This window comes from Entelurus aequoreus, linkage group LG10 (assembly GCF_033978785.1).
Source record: "Entelurus aequoreus isolate RoL-2023_Sb linkage group LG10, RoL_Eaeq_v1.1, whole genome shotgun sequence".
Taxonomy (NCBI): Eukaryota; Metazoa; Chordata; class Actinopteri; order Syngnathiformes; family Syngnathidae; genus Entelurus; species Entelurus aequoreus.
Genome location: NC_084740.1, coordinates 45,408,035 through 45,429,701, shown reverse-complemented (window position 1 = coordinate 45,429,701; position 21,667 = coordinate 45,408,035). Strand labels below are relative to the sequence as shown.

At 34.0% G+C, this 21,667-nt stretch overlaps 1 protein-coding gene across 3 annotated transcripts in view; it reads right to left on the bottom strand.

The window, feature by feature from the left end:
* Positions 1 to 21,667, bottom strand: part of gab2 (GRB2-associated binding protein 2) — a 111,397-nt gene that overhangs the window by 51,724 nt on the left and 38,006 nt on the right. For all 3 annotated transcript variants that reach the window (XR_009827509.1, XM_062060990.1, XM_062060991.1), the window contains exon 2: positions 4,544 to 4,847. Coding sequence is in view for 2 of the 3 variants with exons in the window: in XM_062060990.1 (XP_061916974.1) it covers positions 4,544 to 4,847 (304 nt within the window). In the remaining variant the exon portion in view is untranslated. The remainder of the gene's footprint in view (positions 1 to 4,543; positions 4,848 to 21,667) is intronic.

Genomic DNA, 21,667 nt, shown 5'->3' with positions numbered 1-21,667 from the left:
ATATATATACAGGTAAAAGCCAGTAAATTAGAATATTTTGAAAAACTTGATTTATTTCAGTAATTGCATTCAAAAGGTGTAACTTGTACATTATATTTATTCATTGCACACAGACTGATGCATTCAAATGTTTATTTCATTTAATTTTGATGATTTGAAGTGGCAACAAATGAAAATCCAAAATTCTGTGTGTCACAAAATTAGAATATTACCTAAGGCTAATACAAAAAAGGGATTTTTAGAAATGTTGGCCAACTGAAAAGTATGAAAATGAAAAATATGAGCATGTACAATACTCAATACTTGGTTGGAGCTCCTTTTGCCTCAATTACTGCGTTAATGCGGCGTGGCATGGAGTCGATGAGTTTCTGGCACTGCTCAGGTGTTATGAGAGCCCAGGTTGCTCTGATAGTGGCCTTCAACTCTTCTGCGTTTTTGGGTCTGGCATTCTGCATCTTCCTTTTCACAATACCCCACAGATTTTCTATGGGGCTAAGGTCAGGGGAGTTGGCGGGCCAATTTAGAACAGAAATACCATGGTCCGTAAACCAGGCACGGGTAGATTTTGCGCTGTGTGCAGGCGCCAAGTCCTGTTGGAACTTGAAATCTCCATCTCCATAGAGCAGGTCAGCAGCAGGAAGCATGAAGTGCTCTAAAACTTGCTGGTAGACGGCTGCGTTGACCCTGGATCTCAGGAAACAGAGTGGACTGACACCAGCAGATGACATGGCACCCCAAACCATCACTGATGGTGGAAACTTTACACTAGACTTGTCCCAGAGTCTGGAGGAAGACAGGAGAGGCACAGGATCCACGTTGCCTGAAGTCTAGTGTAAAGTTTCCACCATCAGTGATGGTTTGGGGTGCCATGTCATCTGCTGGTGTCGGTCCACTCTGTTTCCTGAGATCCAGGGTCAACGCAGCCGTCTATCAGCAAGTTTTAGAGCACTTCATGCTTCCTGCTGCTGACCTGCTCTATGGAGATGGAGATTTAAAGTTCCAATGGGACTTGGCGCCTGCACACAGCGCAAAATCTACCCGTGCCTGGTTTACGGACCATGGTATTTCTGTTCTAAATTGGCCCGCCAACTCCCCTGACCTTAGCACCATAGAAAATCTGTGGGGTATTGTGAAAAGGAAGATGCAGAATGCCAGACCCAAAAACGCAGAAGAGTTGAAGGCCACTATCAGAGCAACCTGGGCTCTCATAACACCTGAGCAGTGCCAGAAACTCATCGACTCCATGCCACGCCGCATTAACGCAGTAATTGAGGCAAAAGGAGCTCCAACCAAGTATTGAGTATTGTACATGCTCATATTTTTCATTTTCATACTTTTCAGTTGGCCAACATTTCTAAAAATCCCTTTTTTGTATTAGCCTTAAGTAATATTCTAATTTTGTGACACACGGAATTTTGGATTTTCATTTGTTGCCACTTCAAATCATCAAAATTAAATGAAATAAACATTTGAATGCATCAGTCTGTGTGCAATGAATAAATATAATGTACAAGTTACACCTTTTGAATGCAATTACTGAAATAAATCAAGTTTTTCAAAATATTCTAATTTACTGGCTTTTACCTGTATATATATATATATATATATATATATATATATATATATATATATATATATATATATATATATATATATATATATATATATATATATATACACTATATATATAGTGGCGAAGTTGGTAGAGTGGCCGTGCCAGCAATGGGAGGGTTGCTGGTTACTGGGGTTCAATCCTCACCTTCTACCTTCCTAGTCACGTCCGTTGTGTCCTTGGGCAAGACACTTCACCCTTGCTCCTGATGGGTCGTGATTAGGGCCTTGCATGGCAGCTCCCGCCATCAGTGTGTGAATGTGTGTGTGAATGGGTGAATGTGGAAATAGTGTCAAAGCGCTTTGAGTACCTTGAAGGTAGAAAAGCGCTATACAAGTATAACCCATTTATCATTTATCATTTAACTTTAACAACATTGGTTTTAGTCTGAGTTCATCAATTTGCCTGAATCTTTATTTAAACTCGAAACATTTATTTAGGCCGACTGAAATATTTACACTAAAAAATAAAAAGACATAAACTCCATAAGTAATAATACATTTATCAGCAACATTAATTAAGGAACATAGTATGAAAAACACTTTAACCTACAAAAACAAAAAAAGAATACAACCATTTGTCCTTCTGTTTTTCAATCGAAATAAGGAAGTCAAGGATAATGTCAACATTTTGTGGTGCACAACTTTTCCAAGAAGAGTTTGAAGCATGATTCAAGTACTGCTCTTAAAGGGGAAGTGCACTTCTTTTTTACAAATGTGTCTATCATTCACAATTCTTATGTAAGACAAGAACACGTGTTTTTCCCTGCTTATCCATTCTAAATCGTAAATAAACACTAGCAAATGTCAGCTAACAATGGAGGTATTAGGTGTTGCTCCATTATGCATAAAGCACTTGAAAAACATCCAAATATTAATTCATAATAAAACGTAATATTTACGTATTTCATATACACACTAAGTATATATGTAGTATCTAGTAACAATCATAATAACATGTAATATTGACATATTTTATATACACACTAAGTATATATGTAGTATCTAGTAACAATCATAATAACATGTTATATTTACATATTTTAAATACACACTGTAAGTATATATGTAGTATCTAGTAACATTCATAATATTTAATATTTACATATTTTATATACACACTAAGTATATATGTAGTATCTAGTAGCATTCATAATAACATGTAATATTTACATATATACTTAATGTCTATATAAAATATGTAACATAGTAACATTCATAATAACATGTAATATTTACATATATACTTAATGTGTATATAAAATATGTAACATAGTAAAATTCATAATAACATGTCATATTTACATATATACTTAATGTGTATATACAATATGTAACATAGTAACATTCATAATAACATGTCATATTTACATATCTTGTATGCACACAGTAAGTATATGTGTAATGTAGTAACATTCATAATAACATGTAATATTTACATACAGTATATATTTAATGTGTATATAAAATATGTAACATAGTAACATTCATAATAACATGTAATATTTACATGTATACTTAATCTGTATATAAAATATGTAACATAGTAACATTCATAATAACATGTAATATTTACATATATACTTAATCTGTATATAAAATATGTAACATAGTAACATTCATAATAACATGTAATATTTACATGTATACTTAATCTGTATATAAAATATGTAACATAGTAACATTCATAATAACATGTAATATTTACATATATACTTAATCTGTATATAAAATATGTAACATAGTAACATTCATAATAACATGTAATATTTACATATATACTTAATGTGTATATACAATATGTAACATAATAACATTCATAATAACATGTCATATTTACATATTTTGTATACACACTGTAAGTATATATGTAATGTAGTAACATTCATAATAACATGTAATATTTACATATGTTATATACACACTAAGTATATATGTAGTATCTAGTAACATTCAGAATAACATGTAATATTTATGTGTTTTGATCATTTTAAGTATACGGTAGGGTAAATCATTTCAAAATGTTCACTTCCCCTTCAACAACATCAAGACTACTAATCATGGCAGACTTGATGAGCGACAACAAAAACTACTTTGGGACAAATGATGATCCAGCAACTTCTATTTCTGAGCCTGAATATAAAGAGGATGATCTACAAGTTTTAGAAGTGAAACACTGAGCATCATGTAGCAGTATTGCTAAGTGCTAAACAAGATATACAAACATGATAAAACAACCACTTACTGTACAATGTCTGCTCTCACTGGGATAAAGACTGATGGGATGGTTGTATCTTCCCCTTTACTTCAACAATTCATCATCATCCTCACAAAAGGTTGAACAAAAGTATTTCTCGCTATTTCGTTGACCAACTTGTGGGTTTATGTCCACAACCTTCTACTATCCAGGTGAGAGACATGATTTATCATCTAGAATGAACTTTCACCAACTCAGAGGCCATGCAGCAGCTCAACATGTCAACATAGCAGCATAAGCTAGTGAGCGCTCTCCAAGTAGTTCCCCTGCGTCAGCGCTTATAATAACAATTTTGCAAATACTTGTTAATATTCAGGTCACCACATGTACATTAAGTATTGTTGGTGTGTTTTGTATGAGTACTTCCGTTAGCCACCTCGTACTTGCTGTTTTTTATGACTTAGAATGCATAAAAAAGAGAAAGGTCTTACATAAAGATTGTGAATGATAGGCAACATTTAAAAGTTCCACTTTAAGAAGGTCTACTCTGACTTATTGGCTCCTCCATCAATGTGTGCTAATTACTACTGACGGACCAGAGAAGTAAGAAAAGGAAAGCCCAAAACAGGAAGTCCTGTTAGGAAAGGTTTAAAGAGTCCTTGAAGGACTGGAAGATGGAAGGGTGAAGAAGTAGAAGGTGGTTGTTGGAGGACGAGGACGAGGACGAGGTCTTACCGTGCTGGTTGTCCTCGGACTGGTTGAAGCCGCACAGCTGGCAGATGGAGCGCACCCACTTGTTCATGTCGTCCTGGGTGTCGGCCACCAGGTAGAAGGTGCGCTCGGAGGTCTTGATGTCGAACACGAAGCTGTCCTGGAACTCCTTCCTCTTGAAGGTGAGGCCGGCGTCCACCTGCTGGCAGGCGTGAAGGTCGATGACCCTGATGGGCTTCTTGGCGTGCTGGTTCTTGTAGTACTCCAGCACGTCTGCGTCGCCGCTCATGCGCCCGCTGCGCAGGATGAACCAGCGCCTCTTCCACGCCTGGCGGAGCAGATAACAGCCTTGTGACGCAGCCACACTACAACACTACTACTACTAGCACCACCACAGTACTTCCACACTACTACTACTACCACCACAGTACTACCACCACACTACTACTAGAGCTGTATTTCATGTCAGCAGCAGGACTTTGTTTGTGGCGTCTTTTGACACTTGAACAACTGCCTCTCTACACGTTAGCTTGTGTGTGTGTGTGTGTGTGTGTGTGTGTGTGTGTGTGTGTGTGTGTGGTGTGTGGTTAGTGTGTGTGTGTGTGGTGTGTGTGTGCAGCAGGTGTTTACCCCACAACCAACGTATTTCCTGTGCTGATATCTTCCACTCAGCAACAAACCCCCGAACTTAGCGACAGTTAGTGAGCCAGCAGGCACATCAACTACAACATCAACAACATCATCATCATCATCATTAACATAGTCATCAACATTAACAACAACATAATCAACATAATAATCAACTTCATAAACATCAACTACAACATCAACAACAACATCAACAACATCATCATCAACAACATCAACATAATCATCAACATTAAGAACAACATAATAATCGACTTCATAAACATCAACAACATCAACAACAACATAAACAACATAATCATCAACAACATAAACATCATTAACATGATCAACATAATAATTAACATCAACTTCATCAACATAATCAACAACAACATCATCATCAACATAATCAACATAATCAACTACATTAATATCATCAACAACATCAATATTATCATCATCATCAACCACAACATCATCATCAACAATATCAACATAATCAACAACATCAACATCATTAACAACAACATCATCATCAACATATACAACAACATCAACAAAAACATCATCAACAACATCAACATAATTAACAACACCATTATTAGCAACATGATCAACATCAACATCATTAACAACATCATTATTAACAACATGATCAACATCAACAACATCCACATTATAATCTACAACATCATCAATATCAACATCATCAACATGATCACCAACCACAATATCCACAAGATCATCAACAGTATAATCATCAACAAGAACATTGACAACAATATTAACATCAACAACAAGATCAACAACAACATCATTATTAACATAATCAACAACATCATCAACATAATCAACTACATTAATATCATCATCAACAACATCAATAGTATCATCAACATCATCAACCACAACATCATCATCAACAATATCAACATAATCAACAACATCAACATCATTAACAACAACAACATCATCATCAACATATTCAACAGCATCAACAAAAACATCATCAACAACACCAACATCATTAACAACATCATTATTAACAACATGATCAACATCAACATCATTAACAACATCATTATTAACAACATGATTAACATCAGCAACATCCACATTATAATCAACAACATCATCAAAATCAACATCATCAACATGATCACCAACCACAATATCAACAAGATCATCAACAGTATAATCATCAACAAGAACATTGACAACAATATTAACATCAACAACAAGATCAACAACAACATCATTATTAACATAATCAACAACATCATTATTAACATAATCAACAACATCATCAACATAATCAACTACATTAATATCATCATCAACAACATCAATAGTATCATCAACATCATCAACCACAACATCATCATCAACAATATCAACATAATCAACAACATCAACATCATTAACAACATCATCATCAATATATTCAACAACATCAACAAAAACATCATCAACAACATCAACATCATTAACAACATCATTATTAACAACATCAAGAACATCATTAACAATATCATTATTAACAACATGATCAACATCAACAACATCCACATTATAATCAACAACATCATCAATATCAACATCATCAACATGATCACCAACCACAATATCAACAAGATCATCAACAGTATAATCATCAACAAGAACATTGACAACAATATTAACATCAACAACAAGATCAACAAAAACAACATAATCAACATCATTAACAACATCATCATCAACAACATCGACATGATCATCAGCATCAACCACAATATCATCAACAATATCAACATAATCAACATCATCCACAATATCATCAACAACATCAACATCAACCATAATATCATCAACAAAATCAACATCGACATAATCAACAACATCAACTATAATATCAACGTCATCCAAATAGTATACAACATCAACAAAAACAGCATCATCATCATCAATATCAACATGAACAACATCAATCACAATATCAAAATGATCATCAACAATACCATCTTTAACAAGAACATGGACAACAATATTAACATCAACAACTAGATCAACAACATCAACAAAAACAACATCATCAACAACATCATCGACAAGATCATCAACATCAACCACAATATCCTCAACAATATCAACATAATCATCAACATCATCCACAATATCATTAACAACATCATCATCAACATCAACAACATCGACATGATCATCAGCATCAACCACAATATCATCAACAATATCAACATAATCAACATCATCCACAATATCATCAACAACATCAACATCAACCATAATATCATCAACAAAATCAATATCGACATAATCAACAACATCAACTACAATATCAACGTCATCCAAATAGTCTACAACATCAACAAAAACAGCATCATCATCATCAATATCAACATGAACAACATCAACCACAATATCAACATGATCATCAACAATACCATCTTTTAACAAGAACATGGACAACAATATTAACATCAACAACTAGATCAACAACATCAACAAAAACAACATCATCAACAACATCATCGACAAGATCATCAACAATATCAACATAATCATCAACATCATCCACAATATCATCAACCACAATATCAACATCATCAACATAGTCTACAACATTAACAAAAACATCATCATCAACATGAACAACATCAACCACAATATCATCATGATCATCAACAATGTCAACATCAACAGCAATATTATCATCAACAAGAATAGGGACAACAATATTAACATCAACAAGATCAACAACATTAACACAAACAACATAATCAACAACAGTGACATGATTATCAACATCAACCACAATATCATCAACAATATCAACATAATCATCATCCACAATATCATCAACATCAACCACAATATCATCAACAATATCAACATCAACATAATCATCAACCACAATATCAACATAGTCAACATCAGCAAAAACATCATCATCATCATCAATATCAACATGATCATCAACATCAACCACAATATCAACATGATCATCAACAATGTCAACATCAACAGCAATATCATCATCAACAAAAACATTGACAACAATTTCAACATTAACAAGATCAACAACATCAACATCAACAAAAACAACATCATCAACAACATCGTTAACAGCTTCGTCATCAACATGAACATCAACATCATCCAAAATATCAACATCAAAATAATCATCCACAATATTATCAACAACAGCAACAATATCAACATTGACATAATCATCAACATCATTAACAAAAGCAACAATATCAACATCGACATAATCATCAACCACATCAACATCGACATAATCAACGTCATCCACAATATCATTAACAGCATCAAAAATATCAACATCGACATAATCAACGTCATCCACAATATCATTAACAGCATCAACAATATCAACATCGACATAATCAACATCATCCACAATATCATCAACAACAGCAATATGCACATCAACCACAACATCAACATAATCAACATCATCAATATCAACAACAACAACATCATCAATATTAACCACATCATCATCAACAACAACATCATCAATATCAACCACAACATCAACAACAACATCATCAATATTAACCACATCATCAATAACAACAACATCATCAAAATCAACCACAACATCAACAACAACATCATCAATATCAACCACAACATCAACAACAACATCATCAATAGCAACCACAACAACAACATAATCAATATCAACAACAACAACATCAATATCAACCACAACATCAACAACAACAACATCATCAATACCAACCACAACAACAACAACAACATCAATATCAACCACAACATCAACAACAACAACATCATCAATATCAAACACAACATCAACAACAACATCATCAATATTAACCACATCATCAATAACAACAACAACATCATCAATATCAACCACAACATCAACAACAACAACATCATCATCAATATCAACCACAACATCAACAACAACAACAACATCATCAATATCAACCACAACATCAATAACAACATCATCAATAGCAACCACAACATCAACAACAACAACAACATAATCAATATCAACAACAACATCATCAATATCAACCACAACATCAACAACAAGAACATCATCAATACCAACCACAACAACAACAACAACATCAATATCAACCACAACATCAACAACAACAACATCATCAATATCAAACACAACATCAACAACAACATCATCAATATTAACCACATCATCAATAACAACAACAACATCATCAAAATCAACCACAACATCAACAACAACAACATCATCAATAGCAACCACAACATCAACAACAACATCATCAATAGCAACCACAACATCAACAACAACAACAACATAATCAATATCAACAACAACATCAACAATATCAACCACAACATCAACAACAACAACATCATCAATACCAACCACAACAACAACAACATCAACATCAACAACAACAACAACATCAATATCAAACACAACATCAACAACAACATCATCAATATTAACCACATCATCAATAACAACAACAACATCATCAATATCAACCACAACATCAACAACAACAACATCATCAATATCAACCACAACATCAACAACAACATCATCAATAGCAACCACAACATCAACAACAACAACAACAACAACATAATCAATATCAACAACAACATCATCAATATCAACCACAACATCAACAACAACAACATCATCAATACCAACCACAACAACAACAACAACAACATCAATATCAACCACAACATCAACAACAACAACATCATCAATATCAAACACAACATCAACAACAACATCATCAATATTAACCACATCATCAATAACAACAACAACATCATCAATATCAACCACAACATCAACAACAACAACATCATCAATATCAACCACAACATCAACAACAACATCATCAATAGCAACCACAACATCAACAACAACAACAACATAATCAACATCAACAACAACATCATCAATATCAACCACAACATCAACAACAACAACATCATCAATACCAACCACAACAACAACAACATCAATATCAACCACAACATCAACAACAACAACATCATCAATATCAAACACAACATCAACAACAACAACATCAATATCAACCACAACATCAACAACAACAACATCATCAATATCAAACACAACATCAACAACAACATCATCAATATTAACCACATCATCAATAACAACAACAACATCATCAATATCAACCACAACATCAACAACAACATCATCAATATCAACCACAACATCAACAACAACATCATCAATAGCAACCACAACATCAACAACAACAACGAAATCAATATCAACAACAACATCATCAATATCAACCACAAAATCAACAACAACAACATCATCAATACCAACCACAACAACAACAACATAAATATCAACCACAACATCAACAACAACAACATCATTAATATCAAACACAACATCAACAACAACATCATCAATATCAACCACAACATCAACAACAACAACATCATCAATACCAACCACAACAACAACAACATCAATATCAACCACAACATCAACAACAACAACAACAACAACATAATCAATATCAACAACAACATCATCAATATCAACCACAAAATCAACAACAACAACATCATCAATACCAACCACAACAACAACAACATAAATATCAACCACAACATCAACAACAACATCATTAATATCAAACACAACATCAACAACAACATCATCAATATCAACCACAACATCAACAACAATAACATCAATATCAACCACAACATCAACAACAACAACATCATCAATATCAAACACAACATCAACAACAACATCATCAATATTAACCACATCATCAATAACAATAACATCATCAATATCAACCACAACATCAACAACAACATCATCAATATCAACCACAACATCAACAACAACATCATCAATAGCAACCACAACATCAACAACAACAACAACATAATCAATATCAACAACAACATCATCAATATCAACCACAACATCAACAACAACATCATCAATACCAACCACAACAACAACAACATAAATATCAACCACAACATCAACAACAACAACATCATTAATATCAAACACAACATCAACAACAACATCATCAATAACAAATACATAATCAATATTAACCACATCATCATCAACAACATTAACAACATCATTAACATCAATATCAACATCATATCAACAACAACAACATAAACAAGAACATATGAGAAGACATGAAAGGATCACAACAAAGCACAGCAATCCCTGAACCCCCTCTAAGGTTGAAGCACTCACAAAAATGTACGCCTCTTCAGGTCGTCATGACGATGTCAATGTTTTGCTTTGTCTTTGTCTTTTTGCATCAACAAGTCCAGCAGTAACATTCCAGTCTTTTTACACTGCTTCTTTTTACACTTGTAAGCATGTGAGAATGTAATTACACATGATATGTAATACTCTGAATACTTGGATGTGTACTTCATTACAACAATTCAGTCACTTTAACGATCCTCAATTCTGGACTTTAAGACGTTACTTTTTTCCTACGCTTTGAATTCTGCGACTTATAAAACAGCGCAACCAATTTACATATATATATATATATATATATATATATATATATATATATATATATATATATATATATATATATATATATATATATATATATATATATATATATATATATATATATATATATATATATATATATACATATATATGTATATATATATACACACATATATATATATATACACACACATATATATATATATATATATATATATATATATATATATATATATATATATATATATATATATATATATATATATATATATATATATATATATATATATATATATATATATATATATATGTACGTACATATGTATACATATACACACGCATATACACTTTTATATATACACACACACTTACATACAAACATATATTATCTACATGTATGTGGTGGTGACAGTTTGATTGCGGCATGCAGTACTTCCTTTGTAAATATTTTATTGTAGTACTTCCTGTGTAAATACTACTGTAGTTTTTCCTCTGTAAATACTTCTGAAGTACTTCCTCTGTAAATATTTTATTGCAGTACTTCCTCTGAAAATAATACTGCAGAAATTCCTCCGTAGTACTTCCCGCGTAAATACTACTGCGTTTTTTCATCTGTAAATACTCTTGAAGTATTTCCTCTGTAAATATGTTATTGTAGTACTTTTTGCGTAAATACTACTGTGTTCTTTCATCTGTAAATACTTCTGAAGTAATTCCTCTGTAAAAATGTTATTGTAGTACTTCCTGCGTAAATACTATTGTGTTTTGTCCTCTGTAAATATTTTATTGTAGTACTTCTTCTAAAAATACTACTGCAGAAAGTCCTCTGTAAATAATACTGTAGTACCTCCTGCATGAATACTACTCCGTTTCGTCATCTGTAAATACTTCTGAAGTACTTCCTCTGTAAATATTTTATTGTAGTACTTCCTGCGTAAATACTACTTCATTTCTTCCTCTGTAAATATTTAATTGTAGTATTTCCTCTGAAAATACTACTGCAGAAATTCCTCTGTAAATATTACTGTAGAAAATTCCTGCATAAATACTACTGTAGTACTACCTGCGTAAATACTAGTGCGTTTCTTCCTCTGTAAATACTACTGTAGTACTTCATCTGTAAATAATTCTTAAGTACTTACTCCGTGAATACTACTGTAGTACTACCTGCGTAAATACTAGTGCGTTTCTTCCTCTGTAAATACTACTGTAGTACTTCATCTGTAAATACTTCTTAAGTACTTACTCTGTGAATACTACTGTAGTGCTTCCTCTGTAAATAGTACTGTAGTACTTCCTCTGTAAATACTTCTTAAGTACTTACACCGTGAATACTACTGTAGTACTTCCTGCGTAAATACTACTTCATTTCTTCCTCTGTAAATATTTAATTGTAGTATTTCCTCTGAAAATACTACTGCAGAAATTCCTCTGTAAATATTAGTGTAGAAAATTCCTGCATAAATACTACTGTAGTACTACCTGCGTAAATACTAGTGCGTTTCTTCCTCTGTAAATACTACTGTAGTACTTCATCTGTAAATACTTCTTAAGTACTTACTCCGTGAATACTACTGTAGTACTACCTGCGTAAATACTAGTGTGTTTCTTCCTCTGTAAATACTTCTTAAGTACTTACTCCGTGAATACTACTGTAGTGCTTCCTCTGTAAATACTACTGTAGAACTTCCTCTGTAAATAGTACTGTAGTACTTCCTCTGTAAATACTACTGTAGTACTTCCTCTGTAAATACTACTGTAGTACTTCCTCTGTAAATACTACTGTAGTACTTCCTCTGTAAATACTACTGTAGTTTTAGCAGTCATGTCTTTGTTGAAGAGGAAGACCAGGAAGAGAGAAGTTGGAGGGGGTTATGGAGGTTTTTGGACGTGTGCCAGCGATGCACTTCCAGCAGGACATGTCTGTCTCTCTCACACACACACACACACACACACACACACACACACACACACACACACACACACACACACACACACACACACACACACACACACACACACACACACACACACACACACACACACACACACACACACACACACACACACACACACGCACACACACTACTACGACACTATGATCTTCTCCAGGTCACAACAAAGTCTACACTGAGTGAAGTAAACATTTAACCATTCTAACATTCCTATTTCTACCATTTTAGTAGAATATAAGGTCGCAATGATATAGACCAACTATAGACTGCACCAGCATATAAGGCGCACCCAGTAAAGCATATGTTTCCATATATACAGTAAATTGCACCCAGTAAAACATGTTTCCATATATAAGTCGCACCCAGTAAAACATGTTTCCATATATAAGTCGCACCCAGTAAAACATATGTTGCCCATATATAAATCGCATCCAGTAAAACATATGTTCCCATATATAAGTCGCACCCAAACATATGTTTCCATATATAAGTCGCACCCAGTAAAACATGTTTCCATATATAAGTCGCACCCAGTAAAACATATGTTGCCCATATATAAATCGCATCCAGTAAAACATATGTTCCCATATGTAAGTCGCACCCAAACATATGTTTCCATATATAAGGCGCACCCAAAAAAACATGTTTCCATATATAAGTCGCGTCAAGCAAAACATATTTTCCATATATAAGCCACACCCAGTGAAACATGTTTCCATATATAAGTCGCACCCAGAAAACATGGTTCCATATATAAGTCGCGTCAAGCAAAACATATGTTTCCATATATAAGTCGCACCCAGTAACACATGTTTCCATATATAAGTCGCACCCAAACATATGTTTCCATATATAAGGCGCACCTAGTAAAGCATATGTTTCCATATATAAATTGCACCCAGTAAAACATGTTTCCATATATAAGTCGCACCCAGTAAAACATGTTTCCATATATAAGTCGCACCCAGTAAAACATATGTTGCCCGTATATAAATCGCATCCAGTAAAACATATGTTCCCATACAAAGGCGCACCCAAACATATGTTTCCATATATAAGGCACACCCAAAAAAACATGTTTCCATATATAAGTCGCGTCAAGCAAAACATATTTTCCATATATAAGCCACACCCAGTGAAACATGTTTCCATATATAAGTCGCACCCAGAAAACATGGTTCCATATATAAGTCGCACCCAGTAAAACATATGTTGCCCATATATAAATCGCATCCAGTAAAACATATGTTCCCATATATAAGTCGCACCCAAACATGTTTCCATATATAAGGCGCACCCAAAAAAACATGTTTCCATATATAAGTCGCATCAAGCAAAACATATTTTCCATATATAAGCCACACCCAGTGAAACATGTTTCCATATATAAGTCGCACCCAGAAAACATGGTTCCATATATAAGGCGCGTCAAGCAAAACATATGTTTCCATATATAAGGCGCACCCAGTAACACATGTTTCCATATATAAGTCGCACCCAAACATATGTTTCCATATATAAGGCGCACCTAGTAAAGCATATGTTTCCATATATAAATTGCACCCAGTAAAACATGTTTCCATATATAAGTCGCACCCAGTAAAACATGTTTCCATATATAAGTCGCACCCAGTAAAACATATGTTGCCCATATATAAATCGCATCCAGTAAAACATATGTTCCCATACAAAGGCGCACCCAAACATATGTTTCCATATATAAGGCGCACCCAAAAAAACATGTTTCCATATATAAGTCGCGTCAAGCAAAACATATTTTCCATATATAAGCCACACCCAGTGAAACATGTTTCCATATATAAGTCGCACCCAGAAAACATGGTTCCATATATAAGTCGCGTCAAGCAAAACATATGTTTCCATATATAAGGCGCACCCAGTAACACATGTTTCCATATATAAGTCGCACCCAGAAAACATGTTTCCATATATAAGTCGCGTCAAGCAAAACATATTTTCCATATATAAGCCACACCCAGTAAAACATGTTTCCATGTATAAGTCGCACCCAGTAAAACATGTTTCCATGTACAAGTCGCACAGGACTATAAGTCACAGATATATACGTTGTGAAATGAGTTATTTACGCAGAAATGTTTATTTGCATACCTTAATTGTCTCCAAACGGTGTCTGTAACAGGGCAGTAAAACGGCTGATCAAACAAAACAGAAGTCATGGTCATGGACTCACTAGCTGCGCAAGCTAGCCCTCCAATCAGCTAAAAAGACTAAATAACTCCACGCTGACGTTTTGCTGAATTTACTGAGGAATTTGTGAAAGTAAAACAATACAAAAAGAATGTAAGTGAATAATACTAACACAGACACTCGTAAACCTGTTAGCATGTTAGCTAATGCTAACAACGTTAAATTGAGTACATTAGGATAGCAGGTACAAATATGCATGAAAACACTCCTACAGACATCACACATGGGACACTTTAGTCAGTAAGAATAGTTGTAGTTGTATTGTAAAACTTACACACCTTGTTTTAGTTATATTGTAAAACTTACACACCTTGTTTTAGTTATATTGTAAAACTTACACTCGTTTTAGTTATATTGTAAAACTTACACTCGTTGTTTTAGTTATATTGTAAAACTTACACTCGTTGTTTTAGTTATATTGTAAAACTTACACACATTGTTTTAGTTATATTGTAAAACTTACACACCTTGTTTTAGTTGTAAAACTTACACACCTTGTTTTAGTTATATTGTAAAACTTACACACCTTGTTTTAGTTATATTGTAAAACTTACACTCGTTGTTTTAGTTATATTGTAAAACTTACACACCTTGTTTTAGTTATATTGTAAAACTTACACTCGTTGTTTTAGTTATATTGTAAAACTTACACACGTTGTTTTAGTTATATTGTAAAACGTACACACGTTGTTTTAGTTATATTGTAAAACTTACACACCTTGTTTTAGTTGTAAAACTTACACACCTTGTTTTAGTTATATTGTAAAACTTACACACGTTGTTTTAGTTATATTGTAAAACTTACACACGTTGTTTTAGTTATATTGTAAAACTTACACACCTTGTTTTAGTTATATTGTAAAACTTACACACCTTGTTTTAGTTATATTGTAAAACTTACACACGTTGTTTTAGTTATATTGTAAAACTTACACACCTTGTTTTAGTTGTATTGTAAAACTTACACACCTTGTTTTAGTTATATTGTAAAACTTACACTCGTTTTAGTTATATTGTAAAACTTACACTCGTTGTTTTAGTTATATTGTAAAACTTACACACCTTGTTTTAGTTATATTGTAAAACTTACACACGTTGTTTTAGTTATATTGTAAAACTTACACACCTTGTTTTAGTTATATTGTAAAACTTACACACCTTGTTTTAGTTATATTGTAAAACTTACACACCTTGTTTTAGTTATATTGTAAAACTTACACTCGTTGTTTTAGTTATATTGTAAAACTTACACACGTTGTTTTAGTTATATTGTAAAACTTACACACCTTGTTTTAGTTGTATTGTAAAACTTACACACCCTGTTTTAGTTATATTGTAAAACTTACACTCGTTTTAGTTATATTGTAAAACTTACACTCGTTGTTTTAGTTGTATTGTAAAACTTACACACCTTGTTTTAGTTATATTGTAAAACTTACACACGTTGTTTTAGTTATATTGTAAAACTTACACTCGTTGTTTTAGTTATATTGTAAAACTTACACACCTTGTTTTAGTTATATTGTAAAACTTACACACCTTGTTTTAGTTATATTGTAAAACTTACACACGTTGTTTTAGTTATATTGTAAAACTTACACACCTTGTTTTAGTTACATTGTAAAACTTACACTCGTTGTTTTAGTTATATTGTAAAACTTACACACCTTGTTTTAGTTATATTGTAAAACTTACACACCTTGTTTTAGTTATATTGTAAAACTTACACACCTTGTTTTAGTTATATTGTAAAACTTACACACCTTGTTTTAGTTATATTGTAAAACTTACACACCTTGTTTTAGTTATATTGTAAAACTTACACACCTTGTTTTAGTTATATTGTAAAACTTACACACCTTGTTTTAGTTATATTGTAAAACTTACACTCGTTGTTTTAGTTATATTGTAAAACTTACACACGTTGTTTTAGTTATATTGTAAAACTTACACACCTTGTTTTAGTTGTATTGTAAAACTTACACACCTTGTTTTAGTTATATTGTAAAACTTACACTCGTTGTTTTAGTTATATTGTAAAACTTACACTCGTTGTTTTAGTTATATTGTAAAACTTACACACCTTGTTTTAGTTATATTGTAAAACTTACACACCTTGTTTTAGTTATATTGTACAACTTACACACCTTGTTTTAGTTATATTGTAAAACTTACACACCTTGTTTTAGTTATATTGTAAAACTTACACACCTTGTTTTAGTTATATTGTAAAACTTACACTCGTTGTTTTAGTTATATTGTAAAACTTACACACCTTGTTTTAGTTATATTGTAAAACTTACACACGTTGTTTTAGTTATATTGTAAAACTTACACACCTTGTTTTAGTTATATTGTAAAACTTACACACCTTGTTTTAGTTATATTGTAAAACTTACACACCTTGTTTTAGTTATATTGTAAAACTTACACACCTTGTTTTAGTTATATTGTAAAACTTACACACCTTGTTTTAGTTATATTGTAAAACTTACACACCTTGTTTTAGTTATATTGTAAAACTTACACACCTTGTTTTAGTTATATTGTAAAACTTACACACCTTGTTTTAGTTATATTGTAAAACTTACACACCTTGTTTTAGTTATATTGTAAAACTTACACACCTTGTTTTAGTTATATTGTAAAACTTACACACCTTGTTTTAGTTATATTGTAAAACTTACACACCTTGCTTGGACTGATGGATGAAGGATCCATAAGAGTAGTTACGCTATGGACGGCTTACGGAAGCTCCTGGGACCAAACTGCTTAACGGTAAAAACACAGTGTTACTGTTCAAACTGTGTGTAATGTTACAGTGGACAAATATAGTTAAATAAACCCCTCCCTTACACACTCTTACTCCTCATGAGATGGTGTAGTTGTGTACACACTCTTACTCCTCATTGGATGGTGTAGTTGTGTACACACTCTTACTCCTCATGAGATGGTGTAGTTGTGTAGTTGTGTACACACTCTTACTCCTCATGAGATGGTGTAGTTGTGTAGTTGTGTACACACTCTTACTCCTCATGAGATAGTGTAGTTGTGTAGTTGTGTACACACTCTTACTCTTCATGAGATGGTGTAGTTGTGTACACACTCTTACTCCTTATGAGATGGTGTAGTTGTGTAGTTGTGTACACACTCTTACTCCTCATGAGATGGTGTAGTTGTGTACACACTCTTACTCCTCATTAGATGGTGTAGTTGTGTACACACACTTACTCCTCATGAGATGGTGTAGTTGTGTAGTTGTGTACAGACTCTTACTCCTCATTAGATGGTGTAGTTGTGTACACACACTTACTCCTCATGAGATGGTGTAGTTGTGTAGTTGTGTACACACTCTTACTCCTCATTAGATGGTGTAGTTGTGTACACACACTTACTCCTCATGAGATGGTGTAGTTGTGTAGTTGTGTACACACTCTTACTCCTCATTAGATGGTGTAGTTGTGTACACACACTTACTCCTCATGAGATGGTGTAGTTGTGTACACACTCTTACTCCTCATTAGATGGTGTAGTTGTGTACACACTCTTACTCCTCATTAGATGGTGTAGTTGTGTACACACTCTTACTCCTCATGAGATGGTGTAGTTGTGTAGTTGTGTACACACTCTTACTCCTCATTAGATGGTGTAGTTGTGTACACACACTTACTCCTCATGAGATGGTGTAGTTGTGTACACACTCTTACTCCTCATTAGATGGTGTAGTTGTGTACACACTCTTACTCCTCATTAGATGGTGTAGTTGTGTACACACTCTTACTCCTCATGAGATGGTGTAGTTGTGTACACACTCTTACTCCTCATTAGATGGTGTAGTTGTGTACACACTCTTACTCCTCATGAGATGGTGTAGTTGTGTACACACTCTTACTCCTCATTAGATGGTGTAGTTGTGTACACACTCTTACTCCTCATTAGATGGTGTAATTGTGTACACACTCTTACTCCTCATGAGATGGTGTAGTTGTGTACACACACTTACTCCTCATGAGATGGTGTAGTTGTGTACACACTCTTACTCCTCATGAGATGGTGTAGTTGTGTACACACTCTTACTCCTCATGAGATGGTGTAGTTGTGTACACACACTTACTCCTCATGAGATGGTGTAGTTGTGTACACACTCTTACTCCTCATGAGATGGTGTAGTTGTGTACACACACTTACTCCTCATGAGATGGTGTAGTTGTGTACACACACTTACTCCTCACGAGATGGTGTAGTTGTGTACACACTCTTACTCCTCATTAGATGGTGTAGTCGTGTACACACTCTTACTCCTCATGAGATGGTGTAGTCGTGTACACACACTTACTCCTCATGAGATGGTGTAGTTGTGTACACACTCTTACTCCTCATGAGATGGTGTAGTTGTGTACACACACTTACTCCTCATGAGATGGTGTAGTTGTGTACACACTCTTACTCCTCATGAGATGGTGTAGTTGTGTACACACTCTTACTCCTCATTAGATGGTGTAGTTGTGTACACACACTTACTCCTCATGAGATGGTGTAGTTGTGTACACACTCTTACTCCTCATTAGATGGTGTAGTTGTGTACACACACTTACTCCTCGTGAGATGGTGTAGTTGTGTACACTCTTACTCCTCATGAGATGGTGTAGTTGTGTAGTTGTGTACACACTCTTACTCCTCATTAGATGGTGTAGTTGTGTACACACACTTACTCCTCATGAGATGGTGTAGTTGTGTACACACTCTTACTCCTCATTAGATGGTGTAGTTGTGTACACACTCTTACTCCTCATTAGATGGTGTAGTTGTGTACACACACTTACTCCTCATTAGATGGTGTAGTTGTGTACACACTCTTACTCCTCATTAGATGGTGTAGTTGTGTACACACTCTTACTCCTCATTAGATGGTGTAGTTGTGTACACACACTTACTCCTCATGAGATGGTGTAGTTGTGTACACACTCTTACTCCTCATGAGATGGTGTAGTTGTGTACACACTCTTACTCCTCATTAGATGGTGTAGTTGTGTACACACACTTACTCCTCATGAGATGGTGTAGTTGTGTACACACTCTTACTCCTCATTAGATGGTGTAGTTGTGTACACACTCTTACTCCTCATTAGATGGTGTAGTTGTGTACACACTCTTACTCCTCATTAGATGGTGTAGTTGTGTACACACTCTTACTCCTCATTAGATGGTGTAGTTGTGTACACACACTTACTCCTCATGAGATGGTGTAGTTGTGTACACACACTTACTCCTCATGAGATGGTGTAGTTGTGTACACACTCTTACTCCTCATGAGATGGTGTAGTTGTGTACACACACTTACTCCTCATGAGATGGTGTAGTTGTGTACACACACTTACTCCTCATGAGATGGTGTAGTTGTGTACACACTCTTACTCCTCATTAGATGGTGTAGTTGTGTACACACTCTTACTCCTCGTGAGATAGTGTAGTTGTGTACTCCTGATGAGATGGTGTAGTTGTCATAGTGGGCTAGTGTCAGTCGGCCATGTTGAAAAGGCTGCAGGCACTAACCTTAATATTGCAGCGGGCGAGGAAGCAGAAGAGTGAGGAAAGATAAACTTCAGTGTGACAGCGACGCGTTTGTCTTCTCTACGAACGTGTGTGTGTGTGTGTGTGTGTGTGTGTCTTCTGATAAAAATGCAAGCACAACATTCCTCAGAAGTTGACAGCAGTGAGCTGTGAAAGGTTGCAAGTCGCCTGCAGTGTTTATTATTA